Here is a 26,187-nt window from a genome sequence, read left to right on the forward strand (position 1 = left end):
AGAGAAGTAAAAACTCAGCTAAAAATATCGTGGGTTGATGATGTGATGTGTCTTCACTATACTTGCACTAGAAAGTCATTGAAATCAATGCATATATATAAATGTTGCTTTTGCTTCCTGCCTTTGACCAGCCTTTGGACTTTACGAACTCCCATTTCACAGCTCAGCTACTGTATACCGGTTGAAAACTTCTATTTCGTCCAAAGATTCACTGACTTTAGATGTATCAATGGTAGTAAATCCTCCAGGCCTATCAAACAGACTTCAGGCACACGTACGATCCCTCATGACACCATGGAAAGTGGTCTAGTGATCACCAAACATGTACGACACATCGCTTAGTCGTTGTCGGGGCTCCGTTGTACTCTTGGTTCCTGCTGAGCCTGTTGCTTGAACTGAATTTATTCAGTAAAGTGCAACGTAATTCATGTGAGATATTACTGGTAATAATATGAGGCTGGCCTGTTCATGCTGTGAAAAGGTAGTGTGCGTCCACATGCATCTTTGTGCGGGCTAATTGATCGCATCCCCGACATTACAATCGAAGGGCAGATGTTTAGTGCGTTCGCGATAACGCTCCACGGAGTCTGGCATATGGAGTAGTCCTCAATCTATTGAGTTCGTGATTCTCGTCCCGACGCACTTGCTTGGTAGGAGCCCTGCTCTGTTTCAGATCTTACGCTTAGGCCTCTCCCTATTCCTACATAATGCCAGATTCTCGGCAGGTCACTGCTCATACTTTTCTCATATCTTCTGCGCCTCGTTGATTCACTGTTTATTGAGGGTAATAAAAGTTCGAACATGGCAAAGAATCCCAAGCCTCCTCAGGATGACGCAGACCTCAGGTCTGACGGCGTACGACGGCGTGCCGCACCGTCATTCTATTCCGTTTGTTCTACTGGTTCTGAGACCAAGGATAGACGAAAGTCACGCAAACCAGAGACGAAATCACACAGAGATTCGGTACGCCAATGCTCACCTGTTTGATCGTACTACTCTATGGCCAGAACAGCCCCGGTTGCATCCCTTTTATTCAATGTACTCTTTACTGACTATGCTAGAAATCCTCCATTACGAAGAAGCCGAAAAGGAAAAACGACAAAGCGACGCATAGAAAGTGTCTCCGGGTGATGAGCAATATTGAGGAGGAGTTTCAAGAGGTGCTTGAGGAGAGAGATGGAGAGAACCACGATCTTTCTCAGTTGCTAGACCAGCTCGAAGCCGACAAAGCGCAAAAGAGTTCGGAAATGCAAATCGCAGTTACGGCAAGGGATACTGCATTAGCCGAGCAGCAGAAGCTTCAGCGGGAGATTTGCCAATTGCAGCAGCAGCTGGAATCCACAAACACCGCGCTGCAAGATCAGGTCCCGTGGAATGATATACAGCTAGTGTTGGATCAGGCACACGCGGAGCTGGTTTCCGCGACCACTCGATTCTGGCGCGCAATCGACGCCCTCCAGAACAGACGACTTGCATCCTATTTGCCAGGCTCCGGAATGATCCAGGCGGAATGGCCCGATCAGGGCGGCGCGGTTACGCTTGGCCAGGATATGCCCCCCAGCATCTCCGAATCGAACAATAACCATGTCCCAGGTATTCAACCTGAATTAAGCACAACCAACTGAGACGACCCCTTTGTCTGACGATTAGGGTGCGTTGTTCTGAAAAGGTCCTCACTTTCCTGCAGAAGAAGGTTTTCGCTGTATCCGACGCGCAGATAGTTCTTGAAGAAGCATTTTGCTACGTTCTGATTATATATATCCTGTGCCAAATCGTGTGTATTGTAAATTCTATCAATTGTCGTAAAGGTCAGGGCTACGCTCTTTCGTAACTTGAGCACGCGCAAGCACCTCGATACGGTATTCAGCATCAGACCTATCAAGGCCGAGACTCTCAGATACGCTTTAGGTGAGAAAGAATACCTTGCCAAGTTGGCCTGTGGATTTGTTTCTCACGCGGTCTCCCATGCCGTAAAGGAAACGTATTATTAATGGTCCGATCGGAATATCGCTAATATCCGAGCTATGGGTTTCGTAGAGAAGCCGACGCTTCTCTTGCGCATTATAGTTATTAGCCAAAGCTTGCCGTAGTATCCTGGTCCAGCCCAATCACAAATAGCAATTGCTCGTTGAGTGGGATATCGCAAGTCGATAGATGTGGCACTACTGTGCGAGTATCAACTGCTAAGGATCGCACCTTGCTACATGGCGTATGATTCTAGAGCACTACTGTAGGATTAGCCTTCTTGGGAATTTCGTCACTTATACAGACCAAGTACAAGCATAGTGGGCCAGGCAATACAAATCATCTGCAGTGATGGAACTAATCAAGTATGTAATCTACTCGGCAACATGTAGTCGCTCGCGACTATAGCCCGTCGGTTCAGGAGAGCCATCTCGGCACAATTCATATACCAGTCATAGTTTCCGTCTGCACAGCTAAGGGAAGCATAGATAAAACACGAAGACCCCAATGCAACAACAAATGATATGTCGCTCGCCATGGCATTAGCTTGGCACTGAGTCAATCGAGGCTTATCCAGTGACCGTCCTATCCAGCATCGATGATGAGCGTGTTCATATTCTGTTGGTTGATCTGGTGATCATACCTCAAGACCAATACAGACTGATCTTGGTCTGATATATATGGTTCGGCATCCAAGTAAACCTCCAGACGCATCACTGCTGCCGACGCAGGGGCCGGCCGATTTTCTGGCCCTCTGTAGCTTGGTTTGAACCCTGCCTGGTCCCCTTCTGGATCTCACTTTCGACGATTGCCAATCGACCAAAAATGTTCGCCAGATCGTTGCGAATGGTTTCATTCCAGGTGGCCTGGTCATGCGACGAGCCCTCAATACACCTGCTGAGACAGTTAGCGCTTTAAATTCTCACTCGGGATGGACAACAACTGACCTCATTCGTTTATCTAGTCTGAATGTTGTTAGCAGGCCAATCGTAAGTTATGACCTTGACGGGATGGTACTTACTCTGTCAGGCATTCCAGAGCAACCGAATTGCTATCGCCAGAAAGCTTAGTCTGCCCTGTCTGCTTGCCTGGTTCCAAGTCCGTTTGGTGTCCAAACACACTCTTCCGCTGTCGCACAGCTTCTTGCTCACTCTCATCAGTCGAGGTGCTATTGTCCTGGTTGCCAGAGTCGTGTTCCTCCTGAAAGGATGAATCGTCCTCTGTGGTATCGCCTGTAGCTGATCCGGATGGACTACCAGTATCCTCAGACTCAGATGACAAGGACAATGCACGTTGCAATCGGCTTCGAAAGTTCTGTCGTCGAGGAGTGTGCGAGACTTTCGGAATTCCGCCCATACTTGGGTCTGAGTTACGCTGGGGTGAGGAGTCGTCCTAGTTATGGTTTTCTGTGATAGGAGGAGGCGCTCGGGTCTTATAGCATGTTGTATCGCGGGATCAGGATTGACTGTTTGCTTGCTCGCAATTGAGGGGGATCGCAAGTGCACGCATTTTTCATTCCTACTTTCTACCTGTAGATATCTATTTCTGTATCTGCACATTTTTTAATAATGACTCACTAAGAGGCGGATCAGAGAATAGAATTCAACAATTGGTTGAAACAATGGGGAATTGTCAACAAGAACGGGCTCTTGTGGCCGCGTTCAACGTTGTTGGTTATCAACGAAGCAGAGTGCATCGAAAGTTGAGGCGTTGTTGATTCTCAACGAACGTAGCGCATCACAAAGTGAGGGCTTTTTGGCCTTCAGAACTTTGAACTGGTACGAGTAGTGAGAGTCTGATACGGGCTCTCTAGGCTAGGCCAAAGCTCATAACACACTATAACCTTTTAAACTCAACAACCTTACACCTTCCAAATCACTCACTTTCTGCTGTTTTGTTCACCCGTTTTCGGCTACTTTCGCAACTTGCCCGAGCATCACCATGTCCCAACGTAGCGCACATGGCTGGCCAGAATGGGAAGAGAAAAATCTTCTCCCATGGTTGGATGCCCATCCAGAGCTGTCGTGGAAAGCCATTTCCGACGCATATTATGAAGACTATCAGGTGCATCGAAGCGTTGAATCTTTACGAGGGAAAAAGTACCATATTCTGCGGAAGCAGAGTCGCACTGGCGCCAAAGCTTCCCAAAATCCAGGCAAACCAAAGCGAGCCGTTGCCGTACGACGCTCCGTGGTCGATAGCGCTTCACAGTCGAGTCTTTCAGCCAAGACCCCTGCCCAAAGGAACATCGACAAATGGTTCCAAACAATTCTAGCGGCCGACCCTAACCAGCCCGATGACAGCAAAAGGCCAACTCAAACGAACCCAATTTCAGGTACGAAACACTTAATCGTCTCATATTACATACTGACCCTTTGTCAAAGACCGCTTAACGCCAGCACCGCTTCCGTGCCGGCCTAAAAGAACACGATCGTCATCCTGGAGGTGGGACTATGTGCATCGTGTCTGTGCCGCCAGGAAGCCGAGATACCGGCGAACAGAGCGTGCACTTTAGCAGCATTCTTAGGCTGGATCGCCACATTGCGATGTCCAAGGAACAGTGGCCAACTATCTTGATAAACAAGTCCTAGTGCATGTCCCTACAGCAAAGGCGGTGATCAGCAATGAAGCGTCAGCATGAGGAATATAAGCGTAGTTGTATATCATTCCATGTATTCCGTAGAGGAAGTAGCAATCGCCCTTCTTAGGAATGACAACAATATAGAGGATGTCCCAAAGTCAAAGGACTCGAGCACGATTGTGGTGCCCTTGGAACAGGCCCGCCTACACATTTTCATCCTTGTCATGCAGAACCAGAAGGATTTCATCGGAGTGTTATGTGGCCCGGGAAGTACTGCGGACAGCGTATAAGGATTCACGATACTATGAGTCTTCCCGTAGGGAGACAGGACATGGTAGCAAGGGGGCTCTGGGAAAATGGAAATACGGCATTCTTGTCGGCTCAAGGTAATACGTCTGCTTGGACTTGATTGGATTGATGGTCGAAAGCAGGGTAATCTTGGGGTGAAGCGTACGATTTGTTTTGACCTACACCTAAGTCAGGAGGAAATTAGTTTGACAGAGACCGTGGAATCACGAGGGCAGCTGACGATCATTAGCGGAACCGCAAATCATTCGACTGCTTAGTTTGGACGACCCATGGAATCGCCTGCTCGGTGAGAGAATGCGGTCGTCATGAAGGATTCAGGCCCGGGCTTCTGCCCCACTTGCGTTCTCGGTTGCTCGTGATTAAGCCCTACAGCCCAAAAGAGAAGTCCAGAGAATTGGGGCAGATTCACGACAGTCTTGATCTGCTCATGTACAGGGAATTGGAACAGACCAGCAGTGTACTAGAAAGATCTCTCTCGCTACAGTCGTAATCAAGATGCGGAGGGTGATTGAGATAAAGTTTAGGGGCCGCAGGAGGGCCGGCCCACAACCTCAATCCATTTTCGGCAGCCAATGGTTCCTCGGTTTTAGTGCAAAAACCGGAGATATTTTTACATAAGCTCATGAGATCTGTCCATGATTGGCATAGTTTCTACAAGCTATCCGCTAGGGATATGGGACTGACGATTGAACTGGGCCGATGATGGGGTTGTGTCGGATTCAACGAGAGTATTCTCTTACGCGAAGCTTTATGCAGGACAGAAAACATAGCTTCTAGAACGTTCGACAGACCTGATAGACAAGGAGCAACTTGCCATTTGACAGGAGAATTATTCTCCTGTGACAGGAACCAGGAAAGCATAACCACGGATCGGGATTTAGCCTACCATTCTGTTGCCAGAATTCCGCGTGATATTCCAAATACCTCACCTGCCTGGACCGTACCTCGGCCGTACGTCCTAAGCAACAGAGTCCTTTTCCATCGGACACTGACGGCCGTCAAGTTTGGACTTGTGGATCGGTCTGGACCTTTGCAAATTCTTCACTTCTTCTCCGAGCCATAAATAGAACCTCCTTGAACTAGTGTCCCGTGGGTCGTCGCTGGGATCTGCATCGCAGTTCCGTACCTGCGTCTGTCTAAATTCGCGCATTCTGTTTGATTGGTCCGTCGGGCGCTATTTGTATCCAGAGTCTCATCAATGTGATAGTAGCGTTGCAATCTTGCGAGGGGGTGGCGATCACGCGAACCTAGCTCGTGGGCCTGGTTGCACATTTCACATGGTTGTCCTAGACTCGGTTTCCTATGGAAACTTTCCAATAAGCTCTGGACTTTGTTTATGCCCTCCAAAGAAGGACAATCCTCATCCTGAGCTTGAGAGTATGTCAATATCTGTGCGGTAAGGGAGTAGAGATTCTAGTAAAAGCAACATTAGCTGGCTGCGAGTAGACAAGGAAGAAACAACATTCAGCGGCGCGGGGCCAAGGATGAACAGGACTGATTCGAGCGAGACCAAAGGATCCTCCAGCCAACCGCAGGCACAGTCCAGCGTTTCTGTCAGCCAGAAAAGTTCCAACCTATTATTTTGGCATCTGTTGAAGCACTTCAACCCTCATGAAAGAGAAGGTGACCGTGGCTAAAACAGGCAGATGTAGAGTGCCACCCCGTTGAGCGATTTAATTGCAAGCTCAACAATATGTAGGAATCGCATTTTTGCAGCGTTGCTTTCTTTCAACAGTTGATGAAAGTGGTTCACCATACTCAACGCAAGATTTGAGAGAAATGATCCCAGGTCGAAACTTGAGTCTATAGGCCACAAATCCTCCAAACACCATTTCAACGTCGTTCGACTTGCTTCAACGCCAACCAAAGGACAGTGATCTCTCTACCCTCGGCGCAATGGTTCCACGGTAGAGACTTGACCGAAAAATTATAAAAGGGGCCGGATTCCCAGCCCAAAAAACTCAGGACTTCCATCCTCACACTTTGGTCCTCACACTTTGATGCATCGTACTGTCCCTCTCTTCCCTGCGGGCTTGAGAGCTTCCGTGACCACGGCTGTCGCTGCCACGAGCCCAGCGATGTAAGACTGTGCTCCCTCGCTGCCATGAGCCCCGCGAGCGTAAAAAGGTGCTTCGCAGGATAGGCCTGCGTGAACAACAATCCTCGCAGGGAGGTGCTGCGTCAACAAGACTACCTCGCAGGATAGGTCTGCGTCAACAACAATCCTCGCAGGGAGGTGCTGCGAAAACAAGACTACCTCGCAGGATAGGTCTGCGTTAACAATAATCCTCGCAGGGGGTGCTGCGAAAACAAGACTACCTCGCAGGATAGGTCTGCGTCAACAACAATCCTCGCAGGGAGGTGCTGCGAAAACAAGACTACCTCGCAGGATAGGTCTGCGTTAACAATAATCCTCGCAGGGGGTGCTGCGAAAACAAGACTACCTCGCAGGATAGGTCTGCGTCAACAACAATCCTCGCAGGGAGGTGCTGCGAAAACAAGACTACCTCGCAGGGGGCGCTGTGATGACAAGTGAGACCCGCAGGAGACCGCTGCGTTAACAAGTGCTCTGCAGGAGACCGCTGCATTACCAAGTTCTCTGCAGGAGACCGCTGCATTACCAAGTTCTCTGCAGGAGACCGCTGCATTACCAAGTTCTCCGCAGCCGAGGTCCTGTGTCAACAAAGCGCCTCGCAGGGACATCTGCGACACCAAGAGTCTCCGCAGGGACATCTGCGACAACAAGAGTCTCCGCAGGATGGGCTCTGCGTCAACAAGTGTGCTTCGCAGGATGGGCTCTGCGTGATCAAGTGTGCTTCGCAGGATGGGCTCTGCGTCAACAAGTGTGCCTCGCAGGATGGGCTCTGCGAAACCAAGAACTCCAGACCTTCCGTGACCACGGCTGTCGCTGCCACGAGCCCAGCGATGTAAGATTTGCGCTCCCTCACAGCCAATGAGCCCTGTGTATGTAAAAATGTGCTCCCTCACAGCCAATGAGCCCTGTGACTGTAAAAATGTGCTCCCTCGCTGCCCTGAGCCCCGCGAGTGTAAGAAGGTGCTTCGCAGGACGAGCTCTGCGTCAACAAACGTGCTCTGCAGGGGATTGCTGCGTTAACAAGCCCTCTAGCAATGTGCAGGCACCTCTTCGTGGTGTTAGAGACCAGTATTCGATATTCAACAGTATTCGAAGAAGCAAAGACCTGGCCAACCTCCTCATAGTCTGTTTCTTTTTCCGAAGGATCATCATTGGACAGATAGAATGAGCCCTAGATAGATCGTCCCAAATTCAATGGCCAAAATTATACGATAACAACGAAACTGTCATTTTTATCAAAGGGGAGGTTCCCAAATGTTCTGCGCTGATAGTTTGCGGTCCGATAGTCCTTTCGCGTAGTGAAATTGACACCCTTCATTCAGGCGTAGAGCAAACATGTTGGTGAGAATTAGTGAGAGTGTTGATGTGTTGATGTGTTGATGTGTTGATGTGTTGATGAGTTGATGTGTTGATGTGTTGATGTGTTGATGTGTTGATGAGTTGATGAGTTGATGAGTTGGTGTGTTGATGTTGATGAGCGTTGATGTCGATGTGGTGAAATGTGTAGCGAAACATCACTTGTAGTGAATGGTCGGGCGGTGAAGGGAGGGGTGGTCAACGTCTCACGGAGGCAGCGCGGTGTTTTGCCATGTCACGAACATCATAGAAATCTCAATTACATTATTTTGATTCCGCAAGGCAATTTTCATCCCTTTTTCTCGCTCGTTGATGTGCAGCACCCAACTCAATTGAGATGTTCCAATTCAAACGTCGCTCAACTATGATAACGCGATATACTGTGCGCTCAAGATCAGAACTACGGATGTAGAGCTAGTTATCTGACGTGTCTCGAAAACACGAATCGTGGGTAAAACATCATGATGCGATACGCTCTTTTCCTTGTGTAGTCAGAGCCGTTTCTCCACATGGCTATTGCGTGCCGCTCGAACCTACCTTATAATAAAATGCCTACATTCTAAAGTGAGAGTTGCTTTCCCTCGAGGTCAACGTGTCATCGGAAGCTTTGGCTCGGGAATATCTGATTCGCTCCTTCTACATGTAGGAGCCGTCGCAACTTGTGAATAATATCCCGTCAGTAACTACGATTCATATTCTACCGAATCCCTCGTAGAAGCCCACTCCAACGATTAAAGCGACGGTCATTGCTTTCTGTGGACGTATTCCTGAGTCATGGGATACAGCATGCTCCGCTGCTGATATAACACGGTTGAAGAACGATCGGGGTCTGACTAGCCATCTGGAATCAGAACTGGTAAAGACACTCTCCACGATCACCGCTCAGGACCGGGTGATATCTGCACAGGGGTGCTCTAATCTACGTGTGGTCCTAGCAGGCATCCGCTTAAACTCCTCCCCAAGCAAATCTGGCGTAAGGGCTTATCAGGGGTAGAAAATTCAGTATAGGTTGTACTGGAGAGTCGAAGAGGTCCTACAACCCGAGGGCTCTTGTAGTGCTGTTACAATCATCGTACCCACCTCTTGTGAATTGCGCGAACAGTGATATGCCAGATATCGCCCGGACCCGATGAGTTTGAGGAAACATCATCGATGCTCAAAGGGCAGCGAGCTCGGGGGGTAGAGATGTCGGTGCTTTGCTGGCAATACCTGCTTGTGCCGCCTATTGCGATATGTTAGAAGACGGTCTCAATAGACAAGGGATATTGGATAGCTTGACTGACCTCCAGCTGCTGTGACATTCAAAGTGTATGGGCTTTGCACGTAGTGCTCGGGCTTGGATAGAAAAACACAGGCTTAGGATTCAAATCACCAAGCTTCTGTCTAACACGGAAAGACAAACAATCCTGATAGCATGCAGCTCCGTGTATGTCCGAGTGGTTCCCGCTCGCTCGAATATGTCAATAAGCTGAGCAACTCGGAGAGGAAGAGGAATCAGGGGGACTCTATCAGACGTGGTTCTTGGGTCATGGGTCCTCTCTTTCGTTTGGCCGTCCTCGGTCTTGTCCATCGATTCGAAGCTGACATGGCTATTGTTACAGTAGTTGATTCGGCTAGAGATGACGGGAATTTCACCTCACATTCTCCTTGCAAGCAGACTCGACGAACAACCTCGCCGTGTACGAAAATACGGCTCTACCAAGATGACACATCGGCTCCTCCGGTGTCTTCAGATTTTCAGGCTCGAAAGACGCTAGACGCCATCCAAGGACAACGATGGTCACCCACTGGACGCCAGGGATCCAAGCCGCAAGTGGCTATCCCATGTGGGTGTTCAAATGCCGAGAGACAGACACTGCTATGCGCTCCATTGGGTCTTGCATCAGGTAGGCATACCAACGCGTGATCTGATGAACCAAATCGACTGGGAGAAGGTCGAGGTAGCGATTCGTCGATGCCACCGGTAGTCATGTGGAAGAAACAGAGCATGCGATGGTGTTGGTGCAGGGGACGTTGAGCAGACAAGACATTTGCTCGCTTCGCATTCGAGTCGGGAATCTGAGGGTGTCTTCCTGTGGTGAGATCCGAGTCAGCAAGTGTTGATCCAGCTGGATGAGGTATTGTACTTTACGTTGTTCATGAAGAATCCGCGGAGTGTACGGTTGAGACAGACGGTCAATTAGGATCGTCATCAAACCAGCTTACCAACTAGATCACTGCCAATTCTCTTCTGCAATGCAGTCACCAATATGCCATGTTGTATCCAGGTTCGTCGCACTCTCCGGCTGTCGCTTCGAGAAACCGCGCTGGATGCACCGGGCAAGTTTACAAGACGGCAAAGGCGCGTGACGAGCCCACTTGTGACAAGAAATTGTGCAGTCATATAGGGAGACTGCTTCGTGTAGAGGCACTCCGTTGTTGAGGGCGTGAAGGCGGTAGGTGGAGGGTGAAAGACGCGATGAAGCGCGTCGGCCCCTTGGTTTTATCTGACTCGGCGGGAATAGGTTACTTGTCACAAGATTTTCGCGGTTGGCGATGGGCTGCTCCTACAACAGCATGAAGATGTCAGTGGGGTTCGTGCCTGGGGCACAGACTTCGCACAAAATCAAAACCGGCGCAGCAGGAGTTGCGATATTCCACTCACCACATCGTGGGCAAAGAACGTCAGGAGCTTATACGTCCTGTTCTTGGCCCGCGACCTTGGTTTGCAATGGTCCTCATAGGTAACGCTGCATGATAAAAAGCGGCAGGATCAGAAATGGTATATAAGCCATGGTTTTGCGCGGGGCACTGACTCTACTTTGGTGCGCTGTCAACCGTCTCCTGTCCAACATTATCTTGTTGATCGGCGAGGGATCCAATGACTCACATGTTCTAAAAGTCAATACTAGAGAAGAAAACACGGAGAAGGGCTCCGAGGTTTTTGCGCTGGTGTATATTGGACGGAATGCACGTATTTTCGTTTCGCATCGTCTTTGGAGTCAGCTGAATTCGGACAGTATCGTGCTGAGACTTACATACCTCTATGAAACCGCTCTATTGCATCAGGGATATTCAGGGCGGGACAGTGAGTCCGCTGCTATGGTGGACAGATGTTTGCATACATACTTTGACCAGCTAACCCCAATCTTGTTCTTTGATCGGCTGGCATGGGTGACATAGTGGACCTGGTGGGAATCACATCTCTTACAAGCACTTTTTAGCTTGTCGGGCCACAGTGTATCTATAGATGTCAGTACAGTAGGGATGAAGGGAAGAACTTATCACGTTCCTCACACGCAAGGCCTGCTCGAATTTTGCGTAGCCAAGTGATGGAATTGTAGAACAAATTGCTGAGGGGAGAGGACGTATTTGTAGGCTTCTCGGCTCCTGTCGCGTAGGTGCTCTGCTAGGTGAAGGACACGATGTCTATCCTAAGTGAGGCCTAATGTAACATATACCGCAACTATTTGCAGAGAATTTCTTGGTGCGATTTTAGATGCTCACCGAGAAAACATGCTAGAGTCAAGTAGAGAATGAGTCAAAGTGAGTCGGTTAAGAAACGTTGGCTCACTGTTAAAGCTACGGTCTTGATATTGAGGCACTAGAGGCTGATCATTCTTTGATTTCACCAAGAGAGCTCAAATTTTCAAGTACCATGGAATGTTTCTGGCCTCGCTCGAGTGTTGATTGTCTGCGCTGTGTGTGGTTCTGCCCGTCTAGGCTGCGGAAAGCGTCAGGCTGCGGTCGCACGGGCGCGGGTACTCAACCCATCAACCCGTTGACGCTTGGTCGTTGTTGACGGGAGTCAACTTTTGAACTTGCGATCATGGTTGAGATAGATACCTTGTTTTCCATCGATGCCAGACGAAGACTTCACGACTTTGCAGTTTCGGTCTGGTGATATTTATATTACGCGACAATTATAATGATTTTGGATTGGCTCAGACTATTATTGTCGGCAGCCATCTATTTTGAGGCTGATTCAGTCATGATGACGCGAAACATGCGGTTTTGCTGGGATGATCTCTCTTGCATATGTATTTCTTGTTTTGAATCGATATGCCATCAATATGGAAGATTTTGCGGTAGTTGAATTGATGATGTGACGAATGGCGACGAGTAACTCCTTGCATGTACCAATATGAACGGTCTTCAAATCTTCAAATATAGCACAATACGTGGAAGCCCTTCTTGATCCTCCGTCCGAAAGGGGACTGGAGATAGGCTCGTGCCAGTATTTCCTATAACCCTCTGTTTGATTGCTATTTACCGGAACCAAAACACTATAGTCTTCAGCAATGAAAAGCTTTCTATGGTCCTGTTAAAATTGCCATCCATTTTCATTCATGGTTACTCGAGATAGACGAAAAATGTCCTGACTCTGAGTTCAATTTCGTTCTTGCACAAAGGACCGTCTTAAGGGCGGGTCAATTTTTTCGGTGCTCCTTGGGGCTTGAAATTACCGACCTTGGGACACTGACAAGTGCCTATCTACGAAACCGTTACGTAAAACATGTCTCCATTCGACTGGCGTGCAGATACGAATGAGGGTATACTTATCGAATAATCGACTTTGAGCCTAAGCTTGGAGATAATTGTGCTATGTTCCACTCAAGTATCTTTGGGCGACAAGTCAAGTCGGCTCAATGCACATCTCATGTAGTTCTTCGGTCATAAGCTCATTTAACGTTCAAATGTAAGATACTGGAAACTCCGGTCGCCGGTATCTTCGCAATTTTATCAACCAAGACTACCGCAACTTGGGCGTCCACGAGGAACAAAAGGAGCGCTGGCGGTGGCACTAGTGATACCAATTGTCGGAGGCTTCACAATAATAACAGCTATAAGACCGGAAACAAGGAGTATACCAGCGGCGAATTCGTTCGCTTGTGACACGAAAAATTACTAGATTGTCAAGACTTGAGGTTACCGCGTCTTACGTCACTTCATCGGAGAGCCAGTCGATGATGCAGAGGCTGCCGGAAAGGTATCCCGGTACGAACTAATTCAAGGTCTCTACTTTGGCGACGGGCCGGCGCAAATAGAATCATCCATCCATCCGTCTCTTCCTGTATCTATTTATTCTTCTTATCCGGTAGTAAAGCCCTTTTCCAGATACCTTAGTGCGACTCGGTGTCTCGATCGAAGACATACGGCGTCCTACAACCTTCCAGCGCCCACCAATCCTGATGTAGACCCTTCATTCTATGATAAGTATGAACGTGGCGCGCAAAAGCTTACCATAGCTAATGGATTTAATACGCCGTCATGCTTCTGGCTTGCGAAGAATTGGCCATACTCTGTCCTCTAGATCTTATGAAAAGATAACTGGTTAAATGCGATGTCCCGGGGAAAAAGACAGAAATTGCCATTCACTCAGATATCATTAAAAGCCTGGCTAGTAGACACTCCTAATGAAAGTAGTAACTCGTCAAACATCGGATCGATTGCATATGAAGCGTAGTCAGACGTATCAAAGTCAACGTCTAGTAAACTCCAATGGGATATTGCAAATCTCGGAGGGCTGCTTCTGCCAATTCCGGCCCTCGGAAAGCACATTATCATAGCTCCGTCCAAATTGCGCACTATCTCCCTGCAACGTGGAACCGATACTATCTCAAGGCGTGCTGCTTACTGCCAATGGCAAGTACCACAGTGAAGAGCGCCAATCAATTTTTACCTGGATCTGTGGCACTTGTCGAATACAGCCTGTGGACGTGATCGGTGAATTGATCTTGTCGTATAATAGGAAAAGATGGGTGGATACTTCCCAGGTAAAGACCGATTAGCTGGTAGGCAAGTGTTTTTGGTGGTGACACGTAAAGACTGCTCGTTCCTAGCTTCGATATATCCGTAGAATCAAGATGGTAATTCAATGAGGAAATCGGAGCCTTGGCTGAATCCCGATACTGCTGGTAATCTCCAGAAAAGGGCCCGGTGCGTCCCTCTCTTCTAGTCTCTAAGTCAAGACGTTGTATCCACGAGACTTCGGAACATTTTCCAATATAGCCGGTGGCTCTGCTTTCTGCGCTTTGGCTGACATCTTCGTCCACCACATCAACCCCTTCTAACGAGCCGATCGTAGAAGATGAGGAGACACTAGAACACCTTCTTTCATGGTTATTGAGCGATGGGGAGGACCTTTTATGTTAGCACGACGATTATGACGAAGTCTTGCACGCGAAGATATCTCATCCCACCTTAAGATTACTCGGTTTAATCTGAGCCAAGGAAGCCAAGATCTATCCTCAAGTTTTACACGACATTTTACACAGTCCGTGGAACTGGCAAGAACAATTCAAAATTTCAAACTTCAATGTTGTTCAAAGACCATATGTCCGCGCAATTAACACCACCTTTAAACGGCATAGGATAGCTGAAAGAGGCAAATAATGATCGCAGAACGACAGGGTAGTTAATCTCGACTACGCAATATCCAAATCAGTATGGGCAAAATATAAGACCACATAACTTTGAGGCTACACATTTATTGGGTTGCTCGAGCTTTAAGCTGTTTAATTTAAACCTGTTTAACTCGAACCTGTTTAGCTCAACTCGAACCTGTTCAAAATGACCATTCTATAAGTAGATAAAACTTTTATTTTCTGTTTGGCCATAGTATTTACACATATGATTCTGTTAAAGAATCCCCCTACGGCAAAAATACCCGCAGGTGACGTGGATCGTGTTAGGCTTATCCTTAATGGAATCATTGGTCAAAACATATTTGTTTAACTGTGGTTATAACGATTTCCCCAGCCTGTAGACAGAGCGAAAGAATTATTAAAATATCTAGTATGCATTTTATTACAGAGACGGTTTTGGTTAATTAGTGGCTCAACTAAATACTAGAAGCCAACCATGCTATTGTTCATCAAGGGTAGTATTCGTTCAAGATACTGTTCGTTCAAGATAATGTTCGTCAGAATATGAAGTTCGAGATAATGTTCGTTCAAGATACGTTTGGTTCAAGATGCTGTTGGTTCAAGTCTTCGTCGGAATATAAAGTCCACGTGTCAATATTTAGCTTTTATGCGCCAGATTCTCAGCCAAAGTGAACATATTCAAGTGAATAAGTAAAGCAACCTCACTTTTCACCAACTATGCTAGTTTTGCATTATCTGTTCGTAAAATTTGCCGGGGTCATGCAACACTAATTGTACGTCACCTTCCTGTCCCCAAGTTATCACAAGATGATTCGGTGACCAACAATTCTTCATTGGCTCGTGTTTATTCTCGCCTTACACAGCGCAAGGGGACTTTCAGCAGCCGTTTAACATTGCCACGGCCTGTAAGCACTAGCTAGCACAACATCGACAGCTAAAAAGCCACCTCTGCTTGAATAATAGGTTATTGCTGCAATCTCCTATTTTTTGCTCGCTGGTGATTATTTAGCTTATGTGAAATATTTGCTCGGAGGACTTAAACCCCCGCAGATTGATCCCTAAATACCCAAGAGAAGTCTACTTGTTCCATTTATAGAAAAGTCTAGATTGATCATCTTAGTCACTAACCACTATCCTCCCATTCACTCTAGCACTCACTTGAACAATCATCCCCATCTTGTACGGCGAAGGGCTCTGAGTACCCAGTGCAGCGGAAAGTCCTATCAGACCATATCATGCACACACCCTGGTTATTAAAAACAACAAATGTGTTGCTAACTCAATTGTCCAATATAGGTGACAGATCGCATTTCTAGATTCAAGGGACTAAGATAGATTGAGATGAGTCTTCTTCGATTGTTACGGTGCGACTGGGAGACGGGTGCATCCTTATAAGTTATTCTTCTGTATAAGAATAAGTGTCTTTTTTCCGTTCACAATCTCATTTAAATTAACACTGAATAAGTTTGGACCGCTTCTTTGCAGCATATGTTCAGAAGCTGCAGTACTGCGAGCGGCAACAGGCCACCGCAGGCCGTGACGAGACTCTAAGTTCAGTTTCAGGAGGTTGAACACATGTACATGCAGGGATATACATAGTTGAGGTATCGTGCATATCGCTTTTAAAATATTGTGAGAGGCCTGGGTGAATGAAGTCATCCTTATCATCAACCGTATCGTCTCGTGAACAAGGACGTTCAATGTCATGGCCTTCGCCAAAGTGTTAGCGATTTCGTAGTTGCGCGTCAGGTGGAGAAAACTAAAAATGGAAGCGGTAACATGGTAGATCTTGATAAGGCTAATTTTGTTTCCAGAAATAGATTACTATACGCATACTGGACATACTCGGATACATGTAGTTGTGGTATCCTGCACATCGGTTTCACTTTGCGAGTGGCCAGAGTAAATGACATCAGTAAGCAAGTAACTAATCAATATTTCATCCATATTGCTGGTACGTGGATTAATGATGACAACAATGAGTTTATTGCCACTGTGTATCTTGCTAACTTGCTCTAAGTATAGGCTTTTTAGAGCTCAGCGGCACAGATTTTTATCGCGTACTGATCTCCCCCTTGGCTATGTCATTGCTGGGCTTTTTACAATTGCCGCCTCCCCACGAATCCTCCCGGTGGCATTCGTATTGAGTGTCCCTTCATTATATCCCGAGGTAACATACGGCCGAGACGAGCTACAACACTCCGGATGTAGCATTGAAATGAAAATATTGTGTGAAGCTCTTGTCATGATATCGAAGTATTTTCTTTGGTCGGAATCTTTTGAACTGTTCGTACGAAAGAGTTGTAAATTCCATGATATCTGGACTAGTCGACCGTTCGTGGGAGATGGTTAAGGATGTTGCACGAGCTGATAATTACCAAGCTTTTATGGGATGATTCTACAATGCAAAGTTATTGGTCTTGGCCGTTCACTCAAGTTCTCTTCTCGTCTTCACCCATATTATTGTCTCTTCTCCACCTAATAAATCAGTTTAGTCTTTTTGGGACAAGACGATTAGTCCAAACAGTTGTATATTCTCTCCGACAATGTTTTCAAGTTCACTCCACAGGATGCTCACAAGGGGTATCGACGGAAAATTGAAGCTTGGAGGCAACCTTTCCTTTCTTTTTCTTTTTGGCACTCGTGGATAAAACAGTAGTTTTGGGCAGCTCCGGCTCTGTACCCTAGCTCTAACTGATCTTATGAAGAACTTAGTGAGTGATGACCAAGTGTAGGGCGTTCGGATATACTCTCTGCCGTATTCGGCTTTACTCTGGATATGGTTTTGCATGTACAGTGGTTTATTTCAGCATAGCTGAAATATGGAAGGGTAGCTTTGGCTGGGGATACCCGATTGGGGTGCGGGGTGTTGATTTCTTTTCGACAGTTGCTGATTGACCGATTCGGCTGTTTCCCGTCGGAACTGCCGAATGCCATAATCCGAACTAAAAAGTCATGGTATGACTCCTGTAACCTCCAGATTTCGTCTCTTTCTCCCCTCCCCTCTCTTACAACCCAATTGACATCGACATTGCCGCCAGCACCATGGATCCCTCCGAAGTCAAAATCCCCCCAATGAAAAACCTAACAGTGGGCAACATAACGGAAAATGTAATCCGAACCAATAGCCTCTGCAAAGACGTACGCATGAAATTCATGCTGGAACGCCTAGTAACCCACCTGCACGACTTCGCCAGCGAAACCAGACTCAGCAGCGACGAATGGATGACCGGCCTGCGCTTCCTAACAGAAGTGGGCCAAATCACCACAGAAGTGCGACAGGAATACATCCTCCTGTCTGATGTCCTGGGCCTCTCAATTCTCGTCGACTCAATCGACCACCCCAAACCACCAGGCTCAACAGAAGGCACAGTCCTCGGTCCGTTCCACACGCACGATGCCGAGGAAATGAGTGCCGGAGACTCCATGTCCCACGACCCCAAGGGTGAACCTTTGCTTGTTGTTTGTACCCTGCGTGATACGGAGGGACGGCCTGTTGAGGGTGTTAAGATTGATATCTGGGAGACGGATTCATCGGGTCATTATGATGTTCAGTATGCTGGACGGGAGGGGCCTGATGGGCGTTGTATTATGCGGTCTGGGAGTGATGGCGTGTTTTGGTTCAAGGCGATTACGCCCGTGCCGTATCCTATTCCGCATGATGGGCCTGTTGGAAGGTTGTTGAAGAAGTTGCATCGGCATCCGTACCGGCCTTCGCATATGCATTTTATGTTTGAGAAGGAGGGGTATGATCATTTGATTACGTGGGTTTCTCTCTTCTTTCCGTTTGGATTGACGATTTGCTGATTTATACAGGGCTCTCTACCTTCGCAACGATCCTTATGAGACTTCGGATGCTGTCTTCGGTGTTAAGGATTCCCTTACCGTTGATATTGGGAAGGTCGGGCCTGAATTGTCGAAGAAGTACGATGTTCCTGAAGGACATGCTTTGCTCAGTTATGATTTTGTGCTTGTTTCCGATGAGGAGACTAGCCAGTTGCGCGCTTATAATTCCAAGGTTGCGCTGGATAAGCTGGGTCGGAGGGTTAAGATTGTTAATGGGTTGCCTGTGCCGGATTTGGATTAGGTGTAGATAGAGCTATGAAATTGAATATAAGATGAATTAGAGCAAGTGGTACTTCTTTCTACTGTCTTTGATATTTCTTGTTTACTTCTGGCAACTAGTAAAAAATAGACTTGCATATCAATATAGCTTGAAGTACGTAGTACCGTGCATCCATATATCTTGGCCTTAAAGGCTTGAGTAGATTGTCGGCAGGGAGCTAGAGATATCTGCCGCAGTACTGGCTGGCACTCGATATCGTAGGTAATAGAACATTCGTCGTCCGACACTCGAGTTGTAATGTCTCGCGAGGCTACAGGCTTCATTTTTTCGAGAATGCGGTCGTCAGGAGTCGACAGCACAGGCGCTGTCTCCGTTTCAGAGACCATTTTGAAGGATTTGGGTGGTGTGATGTCACAGGAATATGGGAAGCCATAATTTTGGAGAAAAAGAGATATATCCCACTTTCCCCCGCCATCGAGAACAAAAGTACAAAAAAGCCCATTGGCAGATCATAAAGTTGCGCCAGAAACCTTTAACGTGTTGTTTTGTATTCAAAAACAATTGAATAAGTCTGAAGGTTTCAGGAATTTACTCATTTCTCATTTCGCTATTCAAATCGTAGTATATCTACAGATCAGCCCGAGCCGGTTCACCCGCCCAGACTCTGCGAAGCAATTCCCGAATAGGCGCATGCTCAATCGGACGAGGATTCCAATAAGCATTGGAAAGGGCAATATCCGCTGCCTTATCAATATCCTCCTCCTTCATTCCGAAGTCCTTCACGCCGCGCTTAACCTTAAGCTTAGCCAGGAGCACGTTCAGGCCGTGGATAGCGTCACCATTGCTGTCGGGCAGAGCGTCGGCGAGCTGCTTCATAGCCTCAGGGATACTAGGTGCATTGTAGGAGATGGCATGCGGCAGAACAGCGGTATGGGTTTCAGCATGAGGGAGATTGAAGCTGCCGCCGAGGGTGTGGCATAGCTTGTGGTGGATAGACATGCCAACACTGCCCAGGCATGTTCCGCAGAGCCAGGCGCCGTATAGAGCTTTGGATCGGTCGGATTGCGAGGATGGGTTCTTGACAATCTCTGGGAGGGAGGATGCTAGAGCTCGTATTCCTTCCAGTGCCATCATGGTGATGATTGGGTTGGTGTTGCGTGCGTAGAGAGCCTCGACTGTCGAAATGCATTGGACTTATCTTCTTGGGACTTCATATGAGTCTGTGAGTACTTACCAGCATGAGCGATAGCATTGACACCACTGGTGGCACTCATAGCCGCCGGCAGAGTCATCGTCAAATCAACGTCATAAATGACAGTCCCAGGCAAGATCTTAGGATCAGAACGAGTCTTCTTCAACCCATCGGCGGTTTCGCCCAAGATGGGGGTCATTTCACTACCGGCGTAAGTTGTCGGAATGCAAATATGTGGCAGCCCAGTACGAATGCTAATCGCCTTTCCAAGGCCGATGGTACTTCCACCTCCAATGGAGATGACTGAGTCGGCTCCCTTTACCTTAGCATATTCGAGAGCCTTGTCAGTGATATTCGTAGGTATGTGCATGGTGGCCTCGCTGAAGATGCCAGCGACTTGACCTTTGAGCACATCCTTGACGGTTGCCGCCTGGCTGAGCTGATAGGGCGTCGACAGCACCAGCGGGGCCTTCACCTGCAGGTGGGCGATCTCATCGGGGAGTTTCTGCAGTGTGCCGCTGCCGAAGACGACACGGCCGAGGTTGGGATTGTACTCGAAGGCGTCCATTTTGTGCCCTCATCTCTTCGGGCGAGACTTGGGACCTTATAGTCCCTCACCCCACCACAATGAGTGTCATCCGCGGCGGGGTCTGCCGGCAGTTGCGTTCTGCTGATTCTCCGAGCCATTGCACTTTTTGTTATGTATTTTGTCGCTAATACAGCAAATTAATTCGCAGATAGTCTCATCTGATTCCTATGGCCTTTTATTACCATTCATTTCATGCGCGAGACATGGTTTTCGATCTCTATGATATGCGGAAATACATCCATGATTCTGAGTTCAGCATGAATAAGCTCTTAAGAAACCACCGGTGAACGGATACACGGCTCAACGAAGGATGACTCCCCCTCAGCATTCAAATCCAGTGGGACTGTGTTTTAAAGATATGTATTCTTCCGATCGCTCACTCCCTACGGCCGACGCCATGTACACTTTCCTGTTCGGGAGAATCCTGCGGAAATGGGTACCAGATAATAACGAGATCGGGAGAACATGAAAATCCACACTGGCAAAGCAGAGCCGATTTTGGTAAGACAGCCTCCTTCACATTTTGTGTACTATACGCTTAATTCTTTTCGCATAGTTCGTACCAACACCACCACAAATGGCGGGTTGCAAGAAAACTTACAAGCGGCGAGCATTTGCCCGTTAGTCAGTTGGGAAAACGAGATCAAGCCCCCTAATTCCACTCCGAACCAAACCCATGCTGCAGTTCATTCCCATACGGCGGAAGACGCCGCGCTGCAGTAATCCGGGCAAATTGTATGGAAACAGGACGAGAAATCTAGCTGGTGGTATGCTGCCCGATATGTCCCATGATAAGGAGCGCCTTGTCTTGTCATCCCGATTCAGCCATGTTCTCTACTGTTTCGCGTTCGACACACAACCTCCATGTCTGATAAGCACTGCAGGCCATAGACTGCCAATATCTTAAAGGTAACGGATAGCTATCATCATGTGCAACTGCCGCTGCTCGACACGGCCATAAGCGGTAGTTCTTCGGCAATTTGCGGTACTTGACCTAGTGCTTTATGATCCAGGCACGTAACCGTATGTGGATCGACAAGATCCGTCTGACTCCTTTCTCAGCCCGACGCCTCGCCATTTGGCTCCCTGTGTTCCTCAGGTACACCGAGATAGCTCGTGATTCCTGGCTGAATTTCTAAGATTTCGTTCAATTCGTTCCACACCTTCTGTGCCCCAAGTCCAGCTTCACCTCTCACAAACGACGATAATGCCATGTTGTTCACTTTGCCATCTAGCAGGTACAATAGTCCCAACACGCATAATAACAGTAGCAAAACACTGGGTACACAAGTAACTGCCGCTACCGGTTTGTATCAATGCTTCCCCAATTGGCGATCCTGTGAGGGCTGCGTAGCTGATACTTAACACCATTGCAGTTCGAACAGCAATCTTCTCCAAGTCCATTGTTAATGATGTTAGACTGGCCGGAAACAAGGATTGCAGATTAGCCGAGAATACGCCGTAAAACACTTCAAATATATACAAACCGCTCAATCCTGTAACGCCTATCCTGCTAAATAGCATGATCGATGAAACCAGGGCAACCGGAATGAGGGGATTGATCGGGCCAGTATATCGGTCAGCAAGAATATCCGGTAGAATTCTTACTGGGAAACTGACACCGACCATTATCAGTATCAAACTGAGAGAGGTAGACTGACGCTAACGATGCCAACGGGAGGGGTGACAAAGCCGCTGCCTGTGCGGGAGTTTTCCGCAAATTTCTAACGATATACATGTAAGCGCGGGACCAAGATCCTAAGGCTGACCAACTCGGCATTTTTATCACTTATCATGCAAAACGGAGGGCCCGGGGTGATTACAAAGGGGAAAGTGATTGCGAATCCCTCCGACAATGCCAAGGATGTATCCAGGTATATAACGAGGGTACGCCTCCTCGAAAGTTGAACTGTTCAACCTTCAATCAGACCAACTTCGATACGAACATTACCAAAGCCAGACTTGATCTTGACAGAATGCCTGCTAAAGTTGCTCTCGCCGGTGTAAGTAACTTTGCCATCCTATCTTTTGCGCTTAACTAACGTCGACCAGGGAAGCGGCAACCTAGGCCCAGCTGTCCTGAATCAATTGCTGGACGCTGGGTTCGATGTGACAGTTCTGACTCGTCAAGACAGTGACAAGACCTTCGACGCAAGAGCCCAAGTCGCAAAAGTCGACTATGAATCTCTTGACTCCCTCAAGAATGCCCTGGCTGGCCAGGATGTCGTGGTCAGCACACTTGGTGTGGGTGCAGTTCCACGGGACACCCACCTCCGTCTCGTTGACGCTGCTGTCGCCGCTGGAGTAAAGCGGTACATTCCCTCAGAATACGGATGCGACACGACCAATCCCCAGACTGCCAAGCTTCCCGTCTATGGCGACAAGGTGGCCATTCAGGAACATCTTAAAAAGGCCACTAAGAAATCTGGTCTGAGTTACTCGCTCCTCATCACTGGCCCATTCCTTGACTGGGGCCTCAAAATGGGATTCTTGCTCAAACGTTCTGGACCTGTTGTAACATTGTATGATGGCGGCGAGCGAAAATTCAACGCCACCACTCTCGCCGATGTTGGTCGCGGAATTGCCGGAATCATCAACAACCTCCCGGAAACCAAGAACAAGACCGTCTACGTCAGCTCGACCTCTGTGTCCCAGAAACAGCTGTTGGCCTTGTCGGGCAAGAGTATTGAGACGAAGACCGTCCCGACAATTGATTTGGAAAAGGATGCGTTTGTGGAGTTGGGCAAGCCGGCTCCTAACCCAGGAGTCTTTGCACCCCTTTTCATCCAGCGAGCGATCTTTGGAGAAGGTTTCGGAAGCCAGTTCGATTCCGGAAAGCTGTTCAACGAGGCGTTTGGTTTGAAGACTTTGTCTGACGAACAAATTCGCGGCTTCTTCAGCTGAACTATTTGTCAATAAAATAAAGATAACCAATATTTAGGATATAGATAGGTATGGTATCACATTTACAATATATCAAGGATACTTCGTATTCCACGCGCTGCGATTACTAGGCAAAATGTTATGGATTGTTTACATGTGGTGAGGTCACATCCAAATTTGCTGATCTCGATCTCGATCTGAGTCCCTTGCATAACTCAATTTATACGTCTTAACAAGAGGACCCCAATAGAATTTGCCGAACTGTGAATTATTGTCAAGGAGGAAGCTGTTGTGAGATTGACTAGGACCCGGCGACTTGCAGAGAGGTTAAACACCTTGCGCATTGCAGATGTAAAGTAGTGCCTTGCAGTATCGTCCCTATAGGAAATCATCACTATATTACTTTAGTACGTGGCTTCTTTACGTTCATGGCAAAAAGCAATTTGATTACTAATCGTACGGAAAGTATCTGAAAGACGTTTATTTTGTATTTTCTAATCTCTATTGAAACTGGAAATGAAACTCTGGAGAGGTTGGCGAAGATCCAGCATTTCTGAGTGACGCAATTGTGTGGCTAGTAAAGGAGTGTGTGTCTATTGTGCGGCTGAAATGAAAAGCTGGTGCTTCGAGGCAGATCTCCCGGTAATAAGACATCGGGTGGCATCTGCAAAGTCCAATTTGCAGGGATCCACTATGGGATTCTATGGAATTCGACAGACTTTTCGTATGTATCATGTGATATTCGTATTCCAGATTCGAGTAGCCTCTCATCACTAAAAGATATGCCCACCAGCGTGTCATCCGGGCCAAAAATGGACCAGAAAGCTTCCTCAAAGGTGAGAGAAGAACAAACAACCTAGAAGCGGAACGAGGTAATAAGAAGTAATCAGAACGGCAAAAGTACATAGATATTTGGTTGCAAATTCTGGGCTGTCATCTCGCAATCTTTGAAAAATTAAGATGTTTGGAGATGAAACTCGTGGGAGTGTCATCGTTCGATAGTCGCAGACAGGCCGTGGTAATGATAGTAGAGTGCACTTGATAAGTAATGGGCTGTCAGCGTTGTTTTATCAACAATCAAGCGCTAGCCTGATAATTTAGGGGAGTTAAGCTAGGCCAATCTGAAGTCCGTCGTACGGGGCGCTTTTAACTGGAATTCCTCTTCGTTCCGTAGGTGATATTAGTAAAGTCTAAGTAGAGCAAGGAATATGAGGAAGAAGCTTTGAGGGATTCAAGTACTGTAAACAGAAGTTAATCGTCCTTCCTTTCCTAAAGGACTTCGTGAGTTCCGAAACGCCGCTTACTAAAACTTATAAGCCACCCCTCATATCTCCTCTCCCAGCCGGGTTCCCGTCTCTAAAGCAGCCGACTAATCATCCATACGGCAGCTGGAGTCCTTCTGAAGCGCCGAGACAGGGACTTCATTCCGGCGCGTAGACGGATGCCGTGGCTTGCCGTGCCCACTGCGACGACATTCATTGGGTGCCGAGGTTGAACTTTAATTTGTGGCATTCAATAATCTCCGGGCATGCATCCAGGAAATAACTTTCTTCCTCGCTGTCTTTCCCCTGCAATCAGACGTGGGGTGGGGTGGGGCGGTGGCTGAGAAAGGGCTAGGCCTACTCAGTACTGTATGCTCCAAGAACCATTATAGAAAGACGGAAGTGGAGTCTGGGCTCAGCGTGAGAATCTAGACCTTCTTCTTTCCGGACTCTCGTCCGAACACATTCGTCGTGGGCTTCGGAGCAAACCCGTTCCGCCGTCTCATTTTTAGGGTTTTCTTTTACTTGACCAAGTACATTTTTAAGACCCAACTGGATCAAACGAGCAATACGTGGAATAACCAATTGAATCCTGTTCGGTTGACCAAATCATGGGCCGCTAGGCACTGGATTAATTCTTGGATATTTGCCCTCCAATATTATTATTTGATGACTCAATTTACCATATAGAACATAACTCTGTGTTGTTTGAGTTTCTTCCGTCCCTAGACTCACGCCTGCGTTTTCCTCCAACGGTTCTCGCGCCTCTAAACAGTGCGACATCGAAGAATAGGTAAGGCCTACCTCCCATTTTACCGCGCTACATCAATAGAGAAACGATATATTAAGAACGGAGGGTTTGTTTGCTAGCGAATTGGAAAGACCGTTCGTCTCCGGGTTTGACGCAACGGGCTGCCAAAGTGACCCTCGGTGCGGACTGTCGGCGTTAAACGCTCTGTCCTCCGAATACTATTGTCGGAAACATTATCGATACCGCACTACCACTGTGGATATATCCTGCCGAAGACTGTTACAGTATACGGGGAATAATGTCGCTTGACAACCACTGTTAATCTTCTGGGATGCATGTTTTGTATTGCCTGCGTCCACGGTGGACTAACGGAGGCTGTATACGCTAAGGTCGTAAAAGGCCTGAGGAAATATAAGTTAGATACATGAACACATGCAGTAAGGGCTTAGTGGTCATTTAATTGCCGATATTTATTAATTATTTTAGACCAAGAAGTGTAAGAAGATAGTTGCAAGTCTAAATTCTGTGCAAGCTCCACATAAGGACCAAAGTCGCAAGATCTTTTACTCTCCCGGTGCTCCAGCTCCACTTAGTCTTAGCGGCTTGAGAAGCCGCGTTTTTTTTCCGGCCGGGATCGATTCCGGAATGCGGGGCGCATCCACTGCACCGGGGAATGCGGGGTGGTAGTTAGGGAGTTGCGCAACCAATAGCGGAGCTCCCTGATTTCCGAGGAATACGCATAGTAAATTCCCTCTGCAAGCTGTGACGAA

General features: G+C 47.6%; 1 protein-coding gene across 1 annotated transcript; it reads left to right on the forward strand.

Moving 5' to 3' along the window:
- Positions 1-17,719: 17,719 nt before the first annotated feature.
- On the forward strand, positions 17,720-18,803 carry N7446_005041 (intradiol ring-cleavage dioxygenase; the record flags this gene model as incomplete). Its single annotated transcript, XM_058513789.1, has 2 exons — positions 17,720-18,438; positions 18,491-18,803. The coding sequence occupies 2 exons, from the start codon at positions 17,720-17,722 to the stop codon at positions 18,759-18,761; spliced, it is 990 nt and encodes a 329-aa protein (XP_058375118.1). The 3' UTR covers positions 18,762-18,803.
- Between the last annotated feature and the right edge of the window lie 7,384 nt (positions 18,804-26,187).

The sequence above is a fragment of the Penicillium canescens genome (assembly GCF_028828765.1).
Source record: "Penicillium canescens strain IBT 15451 chromosome Unknown utg000003l_segment0_segment0, whole genome shotgun sequence".
Lineage (NCBI taxonomy): Eukaryota > Fungi > Ascomycota > Eurotiomycetes > Eurotiales > Aspergillaceae > Penicillium > Penicillium canescens.